The sequence below is a fragment of the Choloepus didactylus genome, chromosome 2, assembly GCF_015220235.1.
Source record: "Choloepus didactylus isolate mChoDid1 chromosome 2, mChoDid1.pri, whole genome shotgun sequence".
Lineage (NCBI taxonomy): Eukaryota > Metazoa > Chordata > Mammalia > Pilosa > Megalonychidae > Choloepus > Choloepus didactylus.
Genome location: NC_051308.1, coordinates 94,717,378 through 94,735,243, shown reverse-complemented (window position 1 = coordinate 94,735,243; position 17,866 = coordinate 94,717,378). Strand labels below are relative to the sequence as shown.

Sequence of the window (17,866 nt, the reverse complement as noted above, 5' to 3'; positions counted from 1 at the left end):
TGTGCAGTCACCCTTTTTGGAGGGATATTGAAGTCCTCTTACCTTCTGAGAATTTACTATACTTAATTCCTTGAGGATGGATGCTTAAGGGTTTGTCTGCTTTATTCTTAAAGTGAACCTTCATGGTGTCTCCAACTTCTGCATACAAAGTAGGCCCAAGAAGTCCTATGGAAACAAGAATTTAAAATATGTTTGTGTCCAGAATCAACAAAGACAGAACTGGTAAGCCCCAAGGTGGTTGCTCTGGGTCCTCCTGGTCCTGAGGTTCACCTGCTTATCTTCAATCAGGAAGGCTTTTCCCGCTCATTAACTCTACATTACTGGTGATAAGAACAGGAGAATAGAAACACTTGGCCTGAACCCAAAGCAAGTCAAGTTGGTAGGAGAAATAGTTTTGACCATGTCCGACCCACTCTGGCCCACTGTCTTGCCTTAGATACCACTGTTTTTGGTCAAGGAAAGAAATGTTCATTTTTCCAGTATGATGTGAAGGAGAGTGACTGGCTATTTTAAATCTCCCACCTCAGAGACCCAACTGAAGTGAGGGAGAACATCACATATCCCTCTAGCCCCAGGCAAGTTCAAAGGCCCTGAGGCTGCAGTGAGCCTAAGGTATCCAAAAAAACAGCCTGGGAAGAATGGGGAAAGATGAGGGGTGGGTTATGTGAGGGGGGCAGATCATGTAAAGCCCTGTGGGCCATGTGGGCCATAGTAAGGATTCTCATCTGAGATGGGAAATCACTGGAAGCTTTGTGCAGCAGAGATATGTTCTGACGTGAGTTTAAGGTGCACCCTGGCCTCTGTGTAGAGAATAGTCTATGTAGCAACAAGAGCAGAAGCAAAGAGACCAGTTAGTATAGACAAAAGACGACAGTGGATAGTCCAGTACATGTCACAGTCAAATGGTGAAAAGTGGTTGGATTCTGAACATATTTTGAAGGTGGGCCCTCAGGACTTGCTGATGGATTGGATGTGGGTGTAAGAGGCAGAAGTAAAGGATGATCCTGAGGATTGATCTGAGCAACTAAATAAAGGCATCAGTTACTGTGAAGGGGAACACAGTGGGAAAGCAGTTTGGGGGTATAGAAATCAAGGATGAGGTTTTACTTATTCTGTGCCAAGCATTGGTCCTGGGAATCCAAATGTAAATAAGACTCAGCGCTGTCCTCAAGGAGCTCAGAAGCTAGAGTGGCGAGAGACATATTGTAAGAGCTACTGCTGAGATAAGGGCAGAGAGGATGAAGGGACCCATTCTCTCTGGGGATTTAGGGGAAGAGTTGATATGTGAGCCAGAGTTTTGACGAATCATATAAGGGAATTTCCCAAAGTGTAGTCTTCAGTGTCTCTGCAGCAGTATCACCTGGGTTCTTACTAAAAGGCAAATTCCCAAGTACTACCTCAGCCCCCATGAATGGAGTCTCTGGAGGTGGAGCTTGGAATATCCATTTTTAACATGTGCTCCCAGGTGATTCCAGTGTCCATTAAGGCTTGAGAATCTATCACAATAAGCCCTATTTCAGACAAGGGACAGGATTTTACTGCCCTCACTTCCAAGCCATCAATAAGCTCTCAGGCTGCTGCCTAGTAGGAATCTTAGGTGTAAGAGTAGGAAGTTGTAACAGTCACCAAGTTTAACCAGCATTTTTTGTAGGAATGATGATAATTATGCCCACACAATCCTAGATGTCAAAGCTGCAATGATGATAAAATAGACATACTCTCTGCCTTCACAGAGTTTATAACCTATTAGGAAAGACAGACAAATTATCACACAAATGTTTAATAAAAACTGTGAAAACTATTATGACAGAGAAGTACAGGATCCTCTAAAGAGCCTTTGACAGAGGGACCTAGGCTAAATCAGAGGCAGGGAGGGGTCAGGTTGGGAAAGGCCTCGCTCAGGAAGTGATGCTTTAGCTGAGGTCCAAAGGCAGAGAGGAAGTTAACTAGGCAAAGGGATGGGCAAGAGCATTCCAGGGAGTGGAATTAGCATGTGCAAAGGCCCTGAGGTGCCACTGAGAAGCTTGAATTTAGTAGGCAAGTGGGAGAGGAAGGTGAAACCAAAGACATTATGAGAGGCCCAAACATGTAGGGAGTTACAGGTGTCTTAGAATTTTTGTTTTAACTGAAGAGTACCTGGAAGCTATTAAAGAGTTTTCAGCAGGAGTGTGACATGGACCAGATTTTGGATGTTAAATCTCTGGCAGCATTTGTGGAGGATGATCTGGAGAGAAACCACAGTGGATACTGAGAAAACAGGTAGGAGGCTCCAGGAGAGATATTGGTGACATAGAGTAAGGTGAAGACAGTGGAGATGGTGAGGAGAGGACATAGTAGACAGCTATTTAGGAGGCAACATCGTCAGGATTTGGTGACAGATTAGATATGAGGAGAGAGAATAGGGAGCTCAAGTTTCTGTGGATGGCCAGTGAGGTTCTGGCTTGAGGAGCTGGGTGGATGAGGCTGCAATTCTGAGATAGAGGACCCTGTGTGGGGCTTTTGTTTGTTGCCACTGGGACAGAGATCATACTTTGTTTTCCTACTCCTATCTTTCTATCTGCTGTTGTCTTATTCCTTCCACTGAACTGTCACTGATCCTGTGCCCGAAGCATCTTTTTTGCTTTTATGTTAGTTCTGCACAGGACCATGGAGGTCACTTAGTTAATCCTCAAATTTAGAGTTGGGTAATGAAACCTGGAGGCTTGGGAGAGTTTGATATTGGCATTGCTGGGACTTGAATGCAGGTTTCTAGATTCCTGAGCCAAAGCTTTTTCTACGACCTTCTGCAGGGCAGGTTTGGACACCCTCCATAGAACAAACAGTCCAGATAACTACACCTTTTCTGATCCTGACCATGGCTGACCCCACTGACTGAAGCCCTCTCTGCTGGCTGCTACCTGCAGTGCTGGCTCCTAATGGAGGCCCCACTGGCTAGTCCCACCAGCCCCAGCTGCCCATGAGCCCAGTGGGGGTCCTGACTGTGCTGTCACATTGTGCTCTGCATTTTGTTGCCGTGGTTCCCTTGCTTGGTTGATTTGTTTGTTGGCATCACATGGCTGCAAATGCCAGATGCCCAGAATAAGTCTCCTAAGTTATTTTACCTAGTAGGACCTCTTATTTAAATGGGAGGTTTGCAGTGTTTATCCAGCCTCCCTTCCTGCTTCTTCAGAATTAAGGCAAAACAAAAGGATGTTTTCAAAAATACAAACCAAATACTTTCATGCATATCAGCAAGCACATGACCGAATGCCATTCGAGCTGCGCTTCAGCTCCTCCATCTGCCAGATGGCCTAAGACCTTTTCCATCTTCTCCTCAGTACCCAGGGCCTGGGGAAGGCGCCACAGCATGTACCCAATTTTATGCAAGATTTGGAATCGGAAAGGACTGTGGGAGGTCAGCTAATCCAATCCTCTGCTCTCAGGTAAATGAGGATTATATAACACAAGGCAGCCCATTGCTGCTGCTATTTTAAAACTCCTTCCTGGACAAATATTTCATAATCTTCCTTAAAAGGTACAGGCACTCAAAACTAGTCATTTTAAAGCCCAAGACAGGATTCTTGAAAATGGACTCACTCCTCTCCCTCTCCATATACCCACGAACCTCATTTGACAGCTATCTTCAGACCTTTTGGGCTCCTGCTGCAGAGGGGGCGGGCAGGATAAGTCATGTGATTTGTTCAGTACTCAGCTATTATCACACCCACCTGATGGGTGGAGCAGGGGATAGGGGTACACATAACACAAGACTAGGCTGGGGAACAGGAAAATCACGTAGTTAGTGGTATGTTCAAACCCAGATTTTCTCAGTTAAAGTCGGAGGCTTTTCCTTTACACCAGATTTCCCTCCTTGTATCAGCTATTGTAGGGTTACAAAGATGAATAAGACATCTCCCCAACCCACTGGGGGTTCATAGTTTTAAGCAACTTTGAGAGTCCAAGAAGAGACTGTATAAAAATGGATGTTAAAATGCCTCAGAGTTCACGTAAAACAAATATATTGCGAGATACACAGAGGTTGATGGAAGGTAATGTTTAAAGTACAAAGGGCTTAAAACAAATCGGGGGCTGTTCTCAGCAATTATCAAGGTCTACTTCTAGTTAATGAGGTTGAATCAGGAAATCACAATGACATTTAATCATCTGAAATGATTTTGATCACAGTACTTCCCTCTTGAAAAACTATCCATGGCTCCTTATTGCTTAAAAGATAAAAGTCTCCAGCCCACTACTGGTCCTTTTTATCACTTGTGGCACTCAGCACAATGTCTTTTACAGCAAAGGCATTCAAATTCAATTAACTTGGCAAATGCCCTGTCCAATTCCTCTTTTCCCAGGCCTAATGAACATGTTTCCCAGCTCATTTTCCCTCTACCCACCTACAATCTAATTTAATTAAACCGTTCTAAGTGCCTGTTATATACACTAAACTTGGGACTGGAGCTATGAAAATGAACAGACATGATGAGAGAGGATAGGTGATCCTTCAACTTCCTGTCCAAAACTACAAATGTAACTTTTATTGGCAGCCCCACTGCCTCTCCCCTTGTCCCACCCCAAATTAAGGTATTGTCTCTTCTACCTAAGGCTGATGAGTCAAGCTCTGAATCCTATCACTTCCTGCTTCTTCTGAGTCCAGCTCCATCAATTATTCTCTCTTAGCTGTCTTTATCCTCTCCTTTTCTCTTGGATTCTTCCCTTGAACACTTCAACATTTTTAAGTCACCATATTTCTTTTAAAAAATACTACAAAATTTCCCTCTCCCCCCCAGAACTCCCTGCCTCTCCTCCCATTTGAAGCCAAATTTCAGGAAAGACTTAGCTAGACCTTCCTTCTGTTTCCTTTTCCTCACCTCCAGCTATTTGGTCTTGCCCCACTATTCCATAGCAGTTTTCCAGTCCTCATATTAGTAGTTAGGAGTAGCATCTGACCCTTTGCTTCCATGATTCCACATTCCCTAGCTTTCTTCTGACCTCTCTGGACAGACTGTCTTTCTTAAGCTCCTTGGTGAACTTTCTTTTCTTGGCCCATCCCTCGAAACGTGGCGCTCCTTTAGGCTCTGTCCACAGCCTTCTCTTCTACTCATATACTCCCTGGGTGATACTACCCTCCAAAGTTTCATTTACCATCTTTGTTTAGATGTCTCCAAACATCTGTATCTGGCTCAGATCTTGTTCCTCTATGTCATCTCCCCATTTGACATCTCTAGATAGATAATACACAGACACCTCAAACTCCAAGCCTGAACTCACCACCTTCCCTCACAAACTTTCTCCTTTTCCTAGAGTTTCTTTCTTACTGCATGGCACTATCTCCATGCCACTGCTCAAGCCAGAAACCTTGAAGTCAATCATAATTCTTCTCTCTTCCTCATAATCTGCATCCTATTAGTCACCAAGTTTAGTTGATTTTAGCTCCTAAAGTATCTTTGGAATCCATCCATTTCTCTCCGACCTAGCTGCCTTAGTCGGTTTCCTACCTGGATTTACACAATGGTCCAATTCCTAGTTTCTGTGGCTCCAGACTCACCTTTCTCCAATCCATTATGCATATTTGAAGAGAGTCATCTTTCTAAAGCACAAATCTGAGTGTGATCTCCCTTGCTTAAAGTCTCTCGGTGGTTCCCTATTGCCCTCAAGATTAAAGCTTTACAATGTCTCCCTGATCTGGCCCTTGCCCCTCTAGTTGAATCTCTTCTTGATTCTTTCCTTCAGTTTCTGCTCCAGCTGTGCTGATCCAGTTGCTGTTCCCCAAATAAGCCATTCTCTTTCAACTCTAATCTTTATACATACTCCTTCCTTGGTCTAGACACATCCCCCCACATTTCCCCACTTCGCTTTGCTAGCTCCTACTCTTTTTTCAGCTATCGTTTTAGAGATAAGAAGACTTTCCTGACTCCTAGACTTGAGATGGGTATTTCCCATGTTCAACTATAAAACCCTTATCATAGCTCGTCCTTATTACTGTAGTGTAATTGCTTGTTTACTTATAGTAGTCTCCCAATTGGTGCTTAGCTTCTGGAGGTCAAGGCACTTGTCTGGTTTACTATAGTATCCCCAGAGCCTGGAATATTGTTAAGTTCTCAATACACAATTAATTTTTAAAAGAATAAAATAATATATTAATACATACTTAAAAATAAAATAATACATAAATGGGTGTATGTGAAGAATATATAAGAATGAAGAAGAAATATAGATAAATAACTATCCACAATACCATGATATATATGATCCCAATAATAACAATAAGGCAGTTAACATCTATTGAGTGCTTATTATATACCAGCCATGCTTTTAAGTACTTTATGTTTATTGACTAATTTGATCATCACATCCCTCTGAGGTAGGAATTAGTTCAGGGTCTGGAGGTTGTACGGAAGAGCGAAGAGTGACTTCTACTGGTAGGGACTGGGAGTCAGTGTCTCTTTAGAGAGGAAGTGGTCCCTGGGCACGTCGTGGCTAATGACATGGGTGTGGCTGAGGCTGGAATTCTGGGGAAGAAGATCTAATGAGGAGAATGAAAAGGGGTGGTAAGAGCAGTTGGAGGAAAACCAGGGGAAGTAGCATCAGGGAAACCAGGTAAGTAGAGAGTTCCAAGAAGAAGGAGCATTAAATGTTCTAGTTATGTCAAGTGGGAGAAGAAAGGAAAAGAAAGTATTGGCTCTGGGCATTTTTTTTTTTTTTTGGTGGATTTATATTCCAGTAAATAGTGAATTATGGAAGGAAAGGAATGTAAGGATAGGAAATGGAGAGAGTGATATACCCTACTCTCAGGAATTGGTAGTAAAGGAAAGGAGAGAAAAAGAGAAAGTCAGGCAGAGTCAAGAGGAGATTTTTTTTTTTTTCTTTTTCTAGATGGGGGTTAACCTGAGCATATTTTGTGTTTCTTTATTATTGCTGTTTGTTTGTTTTGTTGGTTGTTGATTTTTTGATTGAAGGGAAGTCTTTAGTAGAGGAAAGACAGAAGATAAAGGGACATCGGAAGAATGAGGAAAGACCAGCATGAATAAGAGAGGTAGAAGGATGAGTTTGGGAGAGATAACAGGTATTTTCCTGGTGAGCAGGAAAGTATGGGTGAATTATTGACAAAGGAAGCCAGCCTAAGCGAGTTTTCCAATGATGGCCTCTATCATTCCTGTGAAAGATGGTAACATATTTAAAATCCTAGAAACCCATTCAATCTATTTTCCTTGATTTAAGAAGAAATGAGGAAAAAAGTTTTCTTCTAAAAATCATAGCTATTGCTTTCATCACACTAATCAAAACAAGGAATAGAGGAGAATAGAGAATAAAGGGGAAGGATAGAATCAGCCACACACAGTTCTTCTAAATGAGCCTACAGTGGCAGATGGAAGCAAAAGATCATTCCATTAAGGCATGTCCCCTCTCATTAAACTAGACCATAAGCCCCATAAAAGGAGGGCCTAGATCTATCTTGTTCATAGATGTATCCACAGTGCCAAGTTTAGCGCCCAGCCACAGCAGGTGCAAAAAACTGCTTGAGGAATGAATAAATGTTCAAACACTTGAAAGTTTTGTTGAGCTACTTCAATCAAGGTTAAAAACAGGGCCATCCTAGAAGATAATATAGGGAAACATCTTCAAGACCTAATAATAGGAGGTAGCTTCTTAGACCTTACACCCAAAGCACAAGCAACAAAAGAAAAAAGAGATAAATGGGAACTCCACAAAATCAAAAGCTTCTGTGCTTCAAAGGACTTCATCAAAAGATGAAGAGGCAGCCAACTCAATTGGAGAAAATATTTGGAAACCATGTATCTGATAAGAGACTAATACCTTGCATATATAAAGAAATCCTACAACTCAATGACAATAATACAAACAGCCCAATTATAAAATAGGTAAAAGATATGAAAAGATATTTCTCCAAAGAGGAAATATGGCTAAAAAACACATGCAAAATGTTTGTCTTCACTAGCTATCAGGGAAATGCAAATAAAAACCACAATGAGATATCATCTCACACCAATAAGAATGGCTGCCATTAAACAAACAGGAAAGTACAAACGCTGGAGAGGATGTGGAGAAATTGGAACTCTTATTCATTGTTGGTGGGACTGTATAATGGTTCAGCCACTCTGGAAGTCAGTCTGGCAGTTCCTTAGAAAACTAGATATCAAGTTACCCTACAATCCGGCAATTCCAGTTCTCGGTATATACCCAGAAGATCTGAAAGCAGTGACATGAACGGACATTTGCACACTGATGTTCATAGTGGCATTGTTCACAAATGCCAAGAGATGGAAACAATCCAAAGTGTCCTTTAACAGACAAATGGATTAAAAAATGTGGTATACACATGCAATGGAATACTATGGCAGCAGTAAGAAGAAACGAGGTCCTGAAACATGTGACAACATGGATGAACCTTGAAGACATAATGCTGAATAAAGTAAGTCAGACACAAAAGGAGAGATATTGTATGTTATCACTAATATGAACTCCCTGAACAATGTAAAATCAATGTCTTATAATGTAGAATATAGGGGACCTAGAGATAGACAGAAGCTAGTGAAGGGGGAATGATTACCTAATATGTATAGACATGGTAATGAGGGTGAACTTAAAGGTATGGGAATGGACATGGGTGATGAAAATTCGTTAATAGGTTTATGAGTTTTAGTGCCATATTGAAGGTGAACGTGATTGGAAGGGGTTGTTTAAAAGCATGTATCCCACGGATTAACACTACAAATACAAATAAGTGCCTACATAATCTGCTTCAAAGGTATGATGCTGGTACAAAGAGTTAACAACAGAGTGGTGTATGGGAAAACTACCCATTGCATATTATAGACTATATTTAATAGGAATACCTTACCAGTACCGCACTAATACTAGGGATAAATAATTAGGGGCTGATAAGAGTTTAGGGGTATTTTGTGTCACAATACTTGTTTAAAATTGAGACTGGAGATGATTGTTCAACTAAGTGAAGATAATGTGAGACAGTGATTGTTTAGCTTGGATAGAATATATCCTATGTGAAATTAGGAACACCCTATTTAAGAAGTCAAGCCCTCAATCTTGAGACTTGCTCTTGTGAAATTTATGGCTGTAAAAGGGAGGCTAACTTTGCCAGTTTGAATATATTATGTCCCCCAAAATGCCATTATCTTTGATGTAATCTTGTGGAGCAGACATGTTAGTGGGGATTAAGTTGGAACTTTGGATTAGGTTGTTTGCATGTAAATGTGCCCCACCCAACTGTGGGTGATAACTCTGATTGGATAATTTCCGTGGAGGTGTGGCCCTGTCCATTCAACATGGGCTTTCATTAGTTTACTGGAGCCCTATCTAATAGCTCAGACAGAAGGAGCAAGCTTGCTACAGCCAAGAAGGACACTTTGAAGAATGCACTGGAACCGAGAGAGGAGCTTCAGCTTACAGAGACATTTTGGAGATGGCCTTTGAAAGCAGACTTTTGCTCCAGAGAAGCTAAGAGAGCACAAACACCCCAAAAGCAACTAAGAGAGACATTTTTAAGGAGCTGAAGCCTAGAGAGGAACATCTGGGAGAAAGCCATTTTGAAACCAGAACTTGGGGAGCAGACGCCAGCCACGTGCCTTCCCAGCTAACATTTGTTTTCCGGATGCCATTGGCCATCCTCCAGTGAAGGTACCCGATTGCTGATATGTTACCTTGGACACTTTATGGCCTTAAAACTGTAACTGTGTAACCAAATAAACCCCTTTTTATAAAAGCCAATCCATTTCTGGTGTTTTGTATTCTGGCAGCATTAGCAAACTAGAACACATTTTGGTACCTGAGAAGTGGGGTGCTGGTGCTGCTGAGTTTGCAAATACTAAACATGTTGGAATGGCTTTTTAAATGGATAAGGGGAAGATTCTGGAAGAATTGTGAGGAGCTTGATAGAAAAGGCCTAAACTGCTTTGAAGAGACTGTGGAAATACGGTCTCTAAAGATACTTCTGATGAGGCGTTGAGCAGAAATGATGAATGTGTTGTTACAAACTGGAAGGAAGGCAATCCTTGTTTTGAATTGGCAGAGAATTTGGGAAAATTGAGTCCTGCTGTTGGATAGAAAGCAGAATTTGAAAGCGACAACCTGGAATATTTAGCTGATGAGATCTCCAAGCAAAATATAGGAGAAGTAGCCTGGCTTTTACTTGCAGCTTATAGTAAAATGCGAGAGGACAGAGATAAGCTGAGAAATGAACTCTTGGTTTCAAAGAAACCAGAAATTGATGGCCCAAAAAACTCTGGGCTTCCAGGGGGTGAAACCCCAGAACCTACAGCCCAATGTGAGGATGTAACCAAACATGGAACCCATCTGCCATTTCAGTACAAGCCAAGATTGGAGAAGGAGTTAAGCAGAAAGAATTTGTGGGAAGTCCTACTGTCTGACAACTTTGACCCCTGTGTGCTTCATGCAAAGCCAACAGAATTTTTGACTGCTCTTTACAGACAGAGCTGTTGCTGGTTGGAACTGGAGGAGACAGACAAGGAACAAATTGAAGGAAAAATTTCTTCAAAGACAGAGCCGTGGAGGTTGAGGTCTGGAGTCAAGAGGTCTCAGGCTGGGAGAGTGGAGTGGCCCATATGCATGGAAAAGGGTGAGTTTTCCCCAGTGGTCGAGGGTGGGCCTTCCATCTCGATGTTCAGGAAAGGTATTGCCACCTCAGGCCTCCAAGAGGGTGGAGCATTCCCAGGGGACTGGGGAGAACCTGGAGGCCACCCCACTGTTCTGAAGGGGTTGAGCATGTGCCCTGGGGATGGAAGACAATCCGGGTGCTGCCCCAGTGTTTGAGGAGGGTGGGGCCAAGAAGGTGGTCTCCCCAATGTGTGGCTATGTTGGAGCACTCAACCCAGCGTTTGGAGGGAAAAGGGCTGCTGCAAAGGCCTTAGGAAGGGTTAAACTCCCTCTCTCTCAAGCCCCAAGGATATGTTGTTATTCTGTTAATGACTCTCAGACTTTGAAATCTAATGGAGTTTGTCTTGCAGGTTTTAGGAACTGTTTTGGTCCTGTTAACCCTGTTTTCCTTTCAGTTTCTCCTCAGGGCAATGGAAATGTTTACCCTATGACTGTCCCCCCTTCATATATTGGAAGTAGATAACTTGTTCTAAATTTCACAGGTCCACAGCTAAAGGGGAATTGTGCTTTTGGACAGACCATGCCTGTAACTGATTTAATGGGATCTTGTACTTAACTATTGTTACTGAAATGATATAAGTTTCTGTGATATTGTGGGATGAATGTATTTTGTATATGGAAAGATAATGTCATTTTGGGGTCCAGGGGGTGGAATGTGCTGGTTTGAATATATTATGTCCCCCAAAATGCCATTAACTTTAATGTAATCTTGTGGGGCAGACATATTAGTGGGGATTAAGTTGGAACGTTTGGATTAGGTTGTTTCCATGGAAATGTGCCCCACCCAACCGTGAGTGATAACTCTGATTGGATAATTTCCATGGAGGTGTGGCCCTGCCCATTTGGCATGGGCCTTCACTAGAGCATTATATAAGCTCGGACAGAAGGAGCGAACTTGCCACAGCTAGGAAGGACACTTCGAAGAATGCACCGGAACCGAGAGAGGAGCTTCAGCTTACAGAGATTTTGGAGATGGCCTTTGAAAGCAGACTTTTGCTCTGGAGAAGCTAAGAGAGGACAAATGCTCCAAGAGCAACTAAGAGTGACATTTTTAAGGAGCTGAAGCCTAAAGAGGAACATCCTGGGAGAAAGCCATTTTGAAACAAGAACTCTGAAGCAGACACCAGCCACTTGCCTTCCCAGCTAACAGAGGTTTTCCGGACACCATTGGCCATCCTCCAGTGAAGGTACCCGACTGCTGATGTGTTACCTTGGACACTTTATGGCCTTAAGACTGTAACTGTGTAACCAGATAAACCCCCTTTTATAAAAGCCAATCCATCTCTGGTGTTTTGCCTTCCAGCAGCATTAGCAAACTAGAACACTAAGCTTACCCATAATTATGCCTAAGAGGCATCTCTGAAGAACCTCTTCTGTCACTCAGATGTGTCCTCTCTCTCTCTAAGCCAAACTCTGCAAATAAATTCATTAACCTCTCTCCTACAAGGGACATGAATCCCAGGGGAGTGAATCTCCCTGGTGACGTGGGACACAACTCCCAGGAATGAGCCTGGCCCTGTCATCGAGGGATTAAGAATGCCTTCTTGACAAAAAGGGGGGAAAGAAAGGTAACAAAATAAGCTTACAGTGGCTAAGAGATTTCAAATAGAGTCGAGAGGCTATCCTGGAGGTTACTCTTAAGCAAGCTTCAGCCAGATATCCCAAATGGCCACAGTTTGCCAAGCCCTAATCAACAGTAGTCCTGAAATACCTACATCCCTATCTGAGTCTCTATAACAGTTTCATTCACTGTTTATTTTTCAGAAACTTAAATCTTCCAGAGTGTTCCTATGCCAGATAAGTCTCAAAACCCAGCGGCAATAGCTTCTTCAAGAACACTGAACAGATGCAGCCCCCTTCCCCATAATGTCAACACCCGTTTACAATATGAACAAGTTAGGGTCATCACTGCCTAGACATCCCTGAAGATTGAGAAAGTGGTTAAATGAGAGGAAGGGGTAGCAACAGACAAGACAGGATTTAAAAAAGGATTACAAATACTGAATCTTTATATAAATATTTTTTTTTAGATGCTAGCGTATTAGAATAGCAAGAAGGAAAGAACTGAACACAACCCATAACATTCTTTGAAATTTGCTATATAATTAGTTAAATTGTACTTTGAAAGTTGTCACTTCTCTGCATATATGTTATATTTCACAATAAGGAAATAACTGAAATTGTAGAACTGTAACCCATAAAAGCCTTTGAAATTTGCTAACTACTTGTTAAATTGTACTTTGAAAGTTATCACTTTTCTATATGTAGTTTATATTTCACAATAAAAGGTGTAAAAAAACAAACAAAACAAAAAACAGGGCCAGCTTCTTGGGAAATTGCACAGGATCCCATCTCAGAAGGCCCCCCTGCTAGATTTAATGCTCTGTTGTCACCATTTTGAAATTCTCAATTATACAAACAAGGAGTCCCACACTTTCATTTTGCATTGGGCCTCACAAATTAACATAGCTAGTCTTGGTTAAATGCAACAACACACATTTCTAAAAATGTTACTAAATATTTTAGATATATATGAATATCAAATTATTGCTAGATGTTTGCCTTTAAAATTAAAAAAAAAAAAATGCGTTTCAGACTTACCTGAAATGCTAGATTGTGGTTTTTCTTTCTTAAAATATGCTTCATACTCTCTGTAGACAATTTTATTAAAGATAGTTGTGGAAGGATTCAAGCTGGAAATAAAACACAAAAACAAGGCATTATATATGACACCCACTTCTCACATTGCATAAAAGTAGATCTCTCATATCCTCAGGCTTCTAGAAGGAATAACAATAGTTTTATTGTATTTATTGTGTTTCAGTAAACCAAAGTTTTATAAATATTAATAAGTGAAGTTAATGAAATAATTATTCAAAAATAATCAGTTGTGATAACCATTCTTTCACAAATTTAGGCTGCCCTATTTCTGTTACCCAAAATTGATTTTCTAAAAATGAACTCAAGATCATCGTGTGAATCCAAACTTTAGGTTTAGATTTTAAGTGATTTAAAATATGAGCAAGTCCTTTGTGAATAAATGTGCAAGTCATTTTTCAACTTATCGATCAAATACAGTTTTAAGCTACTTGGGAACATTGACAATAACTATTGAATGAGTCTTATTTCTGGTTGAAAGGTGGGAGATGGCTAATGGAGTAAAAGTCCTGGGTTTCATACTGGATATAAGAAAACAAATGAAAAACTAAGTCTCAGAAAGGTTAAGTAATTTGTCCAGTGAAACACAGGTGATAAATGACAGAGCCAAGATTCAAAAAGGTGAAACCAGTGCATTCATGTAAAGAAATTCAGAGAAAGGGAGGCAGGGAGATTACTGGGATACTTTCCTGTCTCTTTTCTTCTGTGCCTCTAAAAATGGGCACACCATTCCCATCCTTTTTCATAATTTCAAAGATGAGGGCAAAAGGAAAGAGAATGGGTGGAAAATATACAAATATCTAAACTAGTTGACCAAACTGGCTTTGTTATGCTTCCTAATCTAGAGGGAGTGGCCCAGCTCTAAGTAGGGCATAAGGGAGTGGGAAACCAGTCACATTTGCCATGACTTCTAAATAACACGGTGCCTAAAAGCACAGTGTGCCAGTTTGAAACTGTTACGGACTCCAGAAGAGCCATGATCTTTTAACCCAATCTTGTTGGGTTGAACATTTTGACTGAGTGTTTCCATGGAGATGTGGCTCACTCAACTGTGGATGATACCTTTGATTGGGTTATTTCCATGGAGGTGGGGACCCTGCTTATTCAGGGTGGGCCTTGATTGGTTCACTGGAGTACATAAGAGAGCTCAAAAGCCAACACAGACACTTGCTGATACTTGGAGACTCTGGAGATGTAGAAAGAAGGACATTTGGAGGCACCTAAGCTATGAGATGAAGCCCAGAGTTTGCCCTGAGAAGCTAAGAAAGGACCCCCAGATGCTTAGAGAGAAACGCCCTGAGAAAAAGAAGGAAGGACTCTCAGGAGCTGAGACAGAGATGCGAAGACAGAAGCCCAGAGACATTTTGGAGAAAGCCATTTTGAAACACAACCCAGGAGCAAAGGACCAGCAGACATCAGCCATATGCCTTCCCAGCTAACAGAGATGTTCCAGACACCATCAGCCATTCTTCATTGAAGGCATCCTCTTGTTGATTTCTTAGCATGGACACTTTTATAGCCTTAGAACTGTAAATTTGTAACCCAATAAATCCCCTTTATATAAGCCAATCCATTTCTGGTATTTTGCGTAACAGCAGCATTAGCAAACTGTACACACAGGCTGTGGATCAGAGTGTCTGCACCTGAATCCTGTCTCCATCCCTTATCAACGGTATGAACTTGAAAAGTTTACTTAATCCATTTGTGCCTCAGTTTCTACAACTGTTAAAGGGAATGATAGTAAGACCTCACTCGCGAAATTGAGAAATGTCAGATAAGTTGACTTAGAGCTGGCACATTATAAGTACTCATTAAATGTTAGCTTTTAATATTATTTTTAAAGTGTGATAAAAGTTGGTTGTCAACCCTCAGGTTTCCCCACTGAGCAGAAAAGTCTGTAACTATAGTAAAGCTCACATATATGTTAATACGTGAGATGTAGAGCTGCAGTAACATTTTGGGATAGAAATAAAAGAGGCATGTGCACGTATTTTTGGAATGGCTAGCTATTTGAGGTAATGAATTCTCAGTTACTGGAAGCATTCAGGTAAAGACTAGACAACCATTTGGTAGGGGTATTGGTGCTAACTAAGGATGTGGGGGAAAAGTGGGTGGCTGAGATGTGGAAGTTGAAAATGAATTAAATAACCTCTCAGAGTTCTTGGAACCCAGTGATCCTAGGAGTCTATATTAGTTCAGGACCTGATATGAAAGTCCATTTTTATTTATTTATTTATTTATTTTTGGTATAACTGAAAAGTAACCTTTCCTCTTTAAATACAGGAATATAGAAGATTATCTAAAATCTTCACTAAGAAACCTCGGTCTTTATTATGGAGTAATATCACTAGGGGTATGTTTCCTAACATATTTCATTATGTATATTGTATATTCATACTCAGGTATGGAAATTAAATATATGAGTAGATTTAATAGAAAATTAAAGATGATATGAATATAAATAATATGCAAGATGAATTTTCCATTATGAGGACTATTTAAAGGTGATTTATTTATAATAACAAAATAATATAAAGCTGGATGATATATATAAACCTAGAAAAAATATATGTATCTTTTTTTCTAATATCTGTTACTACATACATGTGAGTAATTGAATGAGTTTTCTTAAGGATTTTTGAAAACGTTTTCCTTCAATCTAGACCAAGAATAATAGATATATTTCACCTCCAAATGGCATTTTCCTGCTAATTTTAGATACCATAAGTGCACAGATCTCTGCCTTCTGCTAAAATGCACTGTGACAAAGGATGGGGTTCTATGTTGGTTTCCCTCCAGTGACTATCATTCAGCTTTAGGGGTAGAACAATTTAGAATAAGTTCTTAGCTTACATAGCCCAATATTCAGATGAGGTTTTCCACATGAAAGTACTAGAAAGAACTGACGTTATTTGAGGTTTAAAGACATTGACTGTTGGCCTGGGTTATTTTTTACTCAATAGTTGATACAAGAGAAAAGACTCTTCACAGAGTTCTGGAAACTCAGCCACCAAATGAGAGGACAGGATGACTGGTCACGTTTTTCTGTGAACTCACCATGTGAATCAGGCCTTTGCCCAATGTGGTTCTGCTTCCAGAATTCTGCTTGTTATTTTCAGTGTTAATTATGGAAGGGAGAACAAACTCCTAAGCATAGCACAACATGCTACAAAGAAGCCAGCAACCACGTTAGTTTTCCACCCATGAGAAGGTAAGATTAGTGTTGGAGACACTGTTATTTTCTTTGAGGTTTTGGTTAATGGTAGTTCCCTAAGGTTGTGGGTGCGACCTAATTATAATCTAGAAATACAACATTGAAAATTATTATTGTTTAAAAAGAAGGGTTTCTTATTATACCAAGCTCAAGAAGGTATATAAAGCCCTCCAAAAAAAACCCAGTTACAATGAAATTTTAAAAGGGTTAATGCAGCACACTAAAGGACTATCAAAATATTACATTATTTCTTGGCAGATAGCTTTGGTTTTGTAATTGTAAAAGAAGAACACATCTTCATCAATCATCTAAACTGTGGTGTTAAGTAAAAAAATAAATAACTGAGTCATCATAGGAGGTTTACTATTAAAACAAATAAAAATATAACCGGATGTATTGTGAGTATACCCTATGATTTAATTATTTTCTGGGAAGTCTTATTTTTAACCTTTTAATTAGAAAGAATAGTTTGGAACTCAAAATAGCATTTCAAATGATTTAAACCTCCTCTTAGTTGCACATGCCTTGTGATGGTGACCTTAATAAAATAGCCAAGATAGACCATATGCCAGGGAGTGATTAAGAGTGAGAGAAAAATGAAGATCCAACTCAGTAGCCTGAATAAGGCAAATATGAAACTGAAGAAAAGGTAAAACAACTAAAGTGGTGATTTTGTTGTTGTTGTTTTTTTTTTTGCTTTTAAGATTTTTATTTTTCAGCTCTTGGAAAACTGATATAGGTAAAATCCCAACTTGATAGAACCAGAACTAAAGTAGGAGTGGTTAGGGGAATCTCTAAGTGAATTCTTATGATCCTAGGTCCTAGGAATAATAAAAAAAAAAAATTATTCTTTTCTGGTTCCCTCATTTGACCCCACTACAAACTGGCTTTTGCCCACTTGACAGCACTTGAAGCCATTAACGATCTCTTCTAGGCAAAACTGAATGTTCTCTCTTCTTCCCTTATTCACTTTAATCTATTTGTTGCCTTTGTTTGACTCAACCACTGTCTTCCTACTCCTCCATAAGCCTCTCTTCTAATTTTGTCTGTTCCTTTAGTATTTCTTTTCTTTTCAATTTTAGTATTTTTATTCAATTTTATTGAGCTATATTCAGATACCATACAATCATCCAAAGTATACAATCAATTGTTCACAGTACCATCATATAGTTGTGCATTCATCACCCCAATCTATTTTTTGAACATTTTCCTTGTACCAGAAAGAGTGAAAATAAGAATAAAAAATAAAAGTAAAGAACACCCAAAACACCCCCTACCCCCCTATTTTTCATTTGTTTTTTTGTCCCCATTTTTCTACTCATCCATCCATACACTGAATAAAGGGAGTGTGATCCA

At 40.2% G+C, this 17,866-nt stretch overlaps 1 protein-coding gene across 1 annotated transcript in view; it reads right to left on the bottom strand.

The window, feature by feature from the left end:
- F5 (coagulation factor V) overlaps positions 1-17,866 on the bottom strand; it is an 88,079-nt gene that overhangs the window by 69,249 nt on the left and 964 nt on the right. The window contains exons 2-3 of the mRNA XM_037825394.1: positions 13,240-13,331; positions 43-165 (exon numbers count right to left, since the gene is read on the bottom strand). Coding sequence (XP_037681322.1) covers positions 43-165; positions 13,240-13,331 — 215 coding nt within the window. The remainder of the gene's footprint in view (positions 1-42; positions 166-13,239; positions 13,332-17,866) is intronic.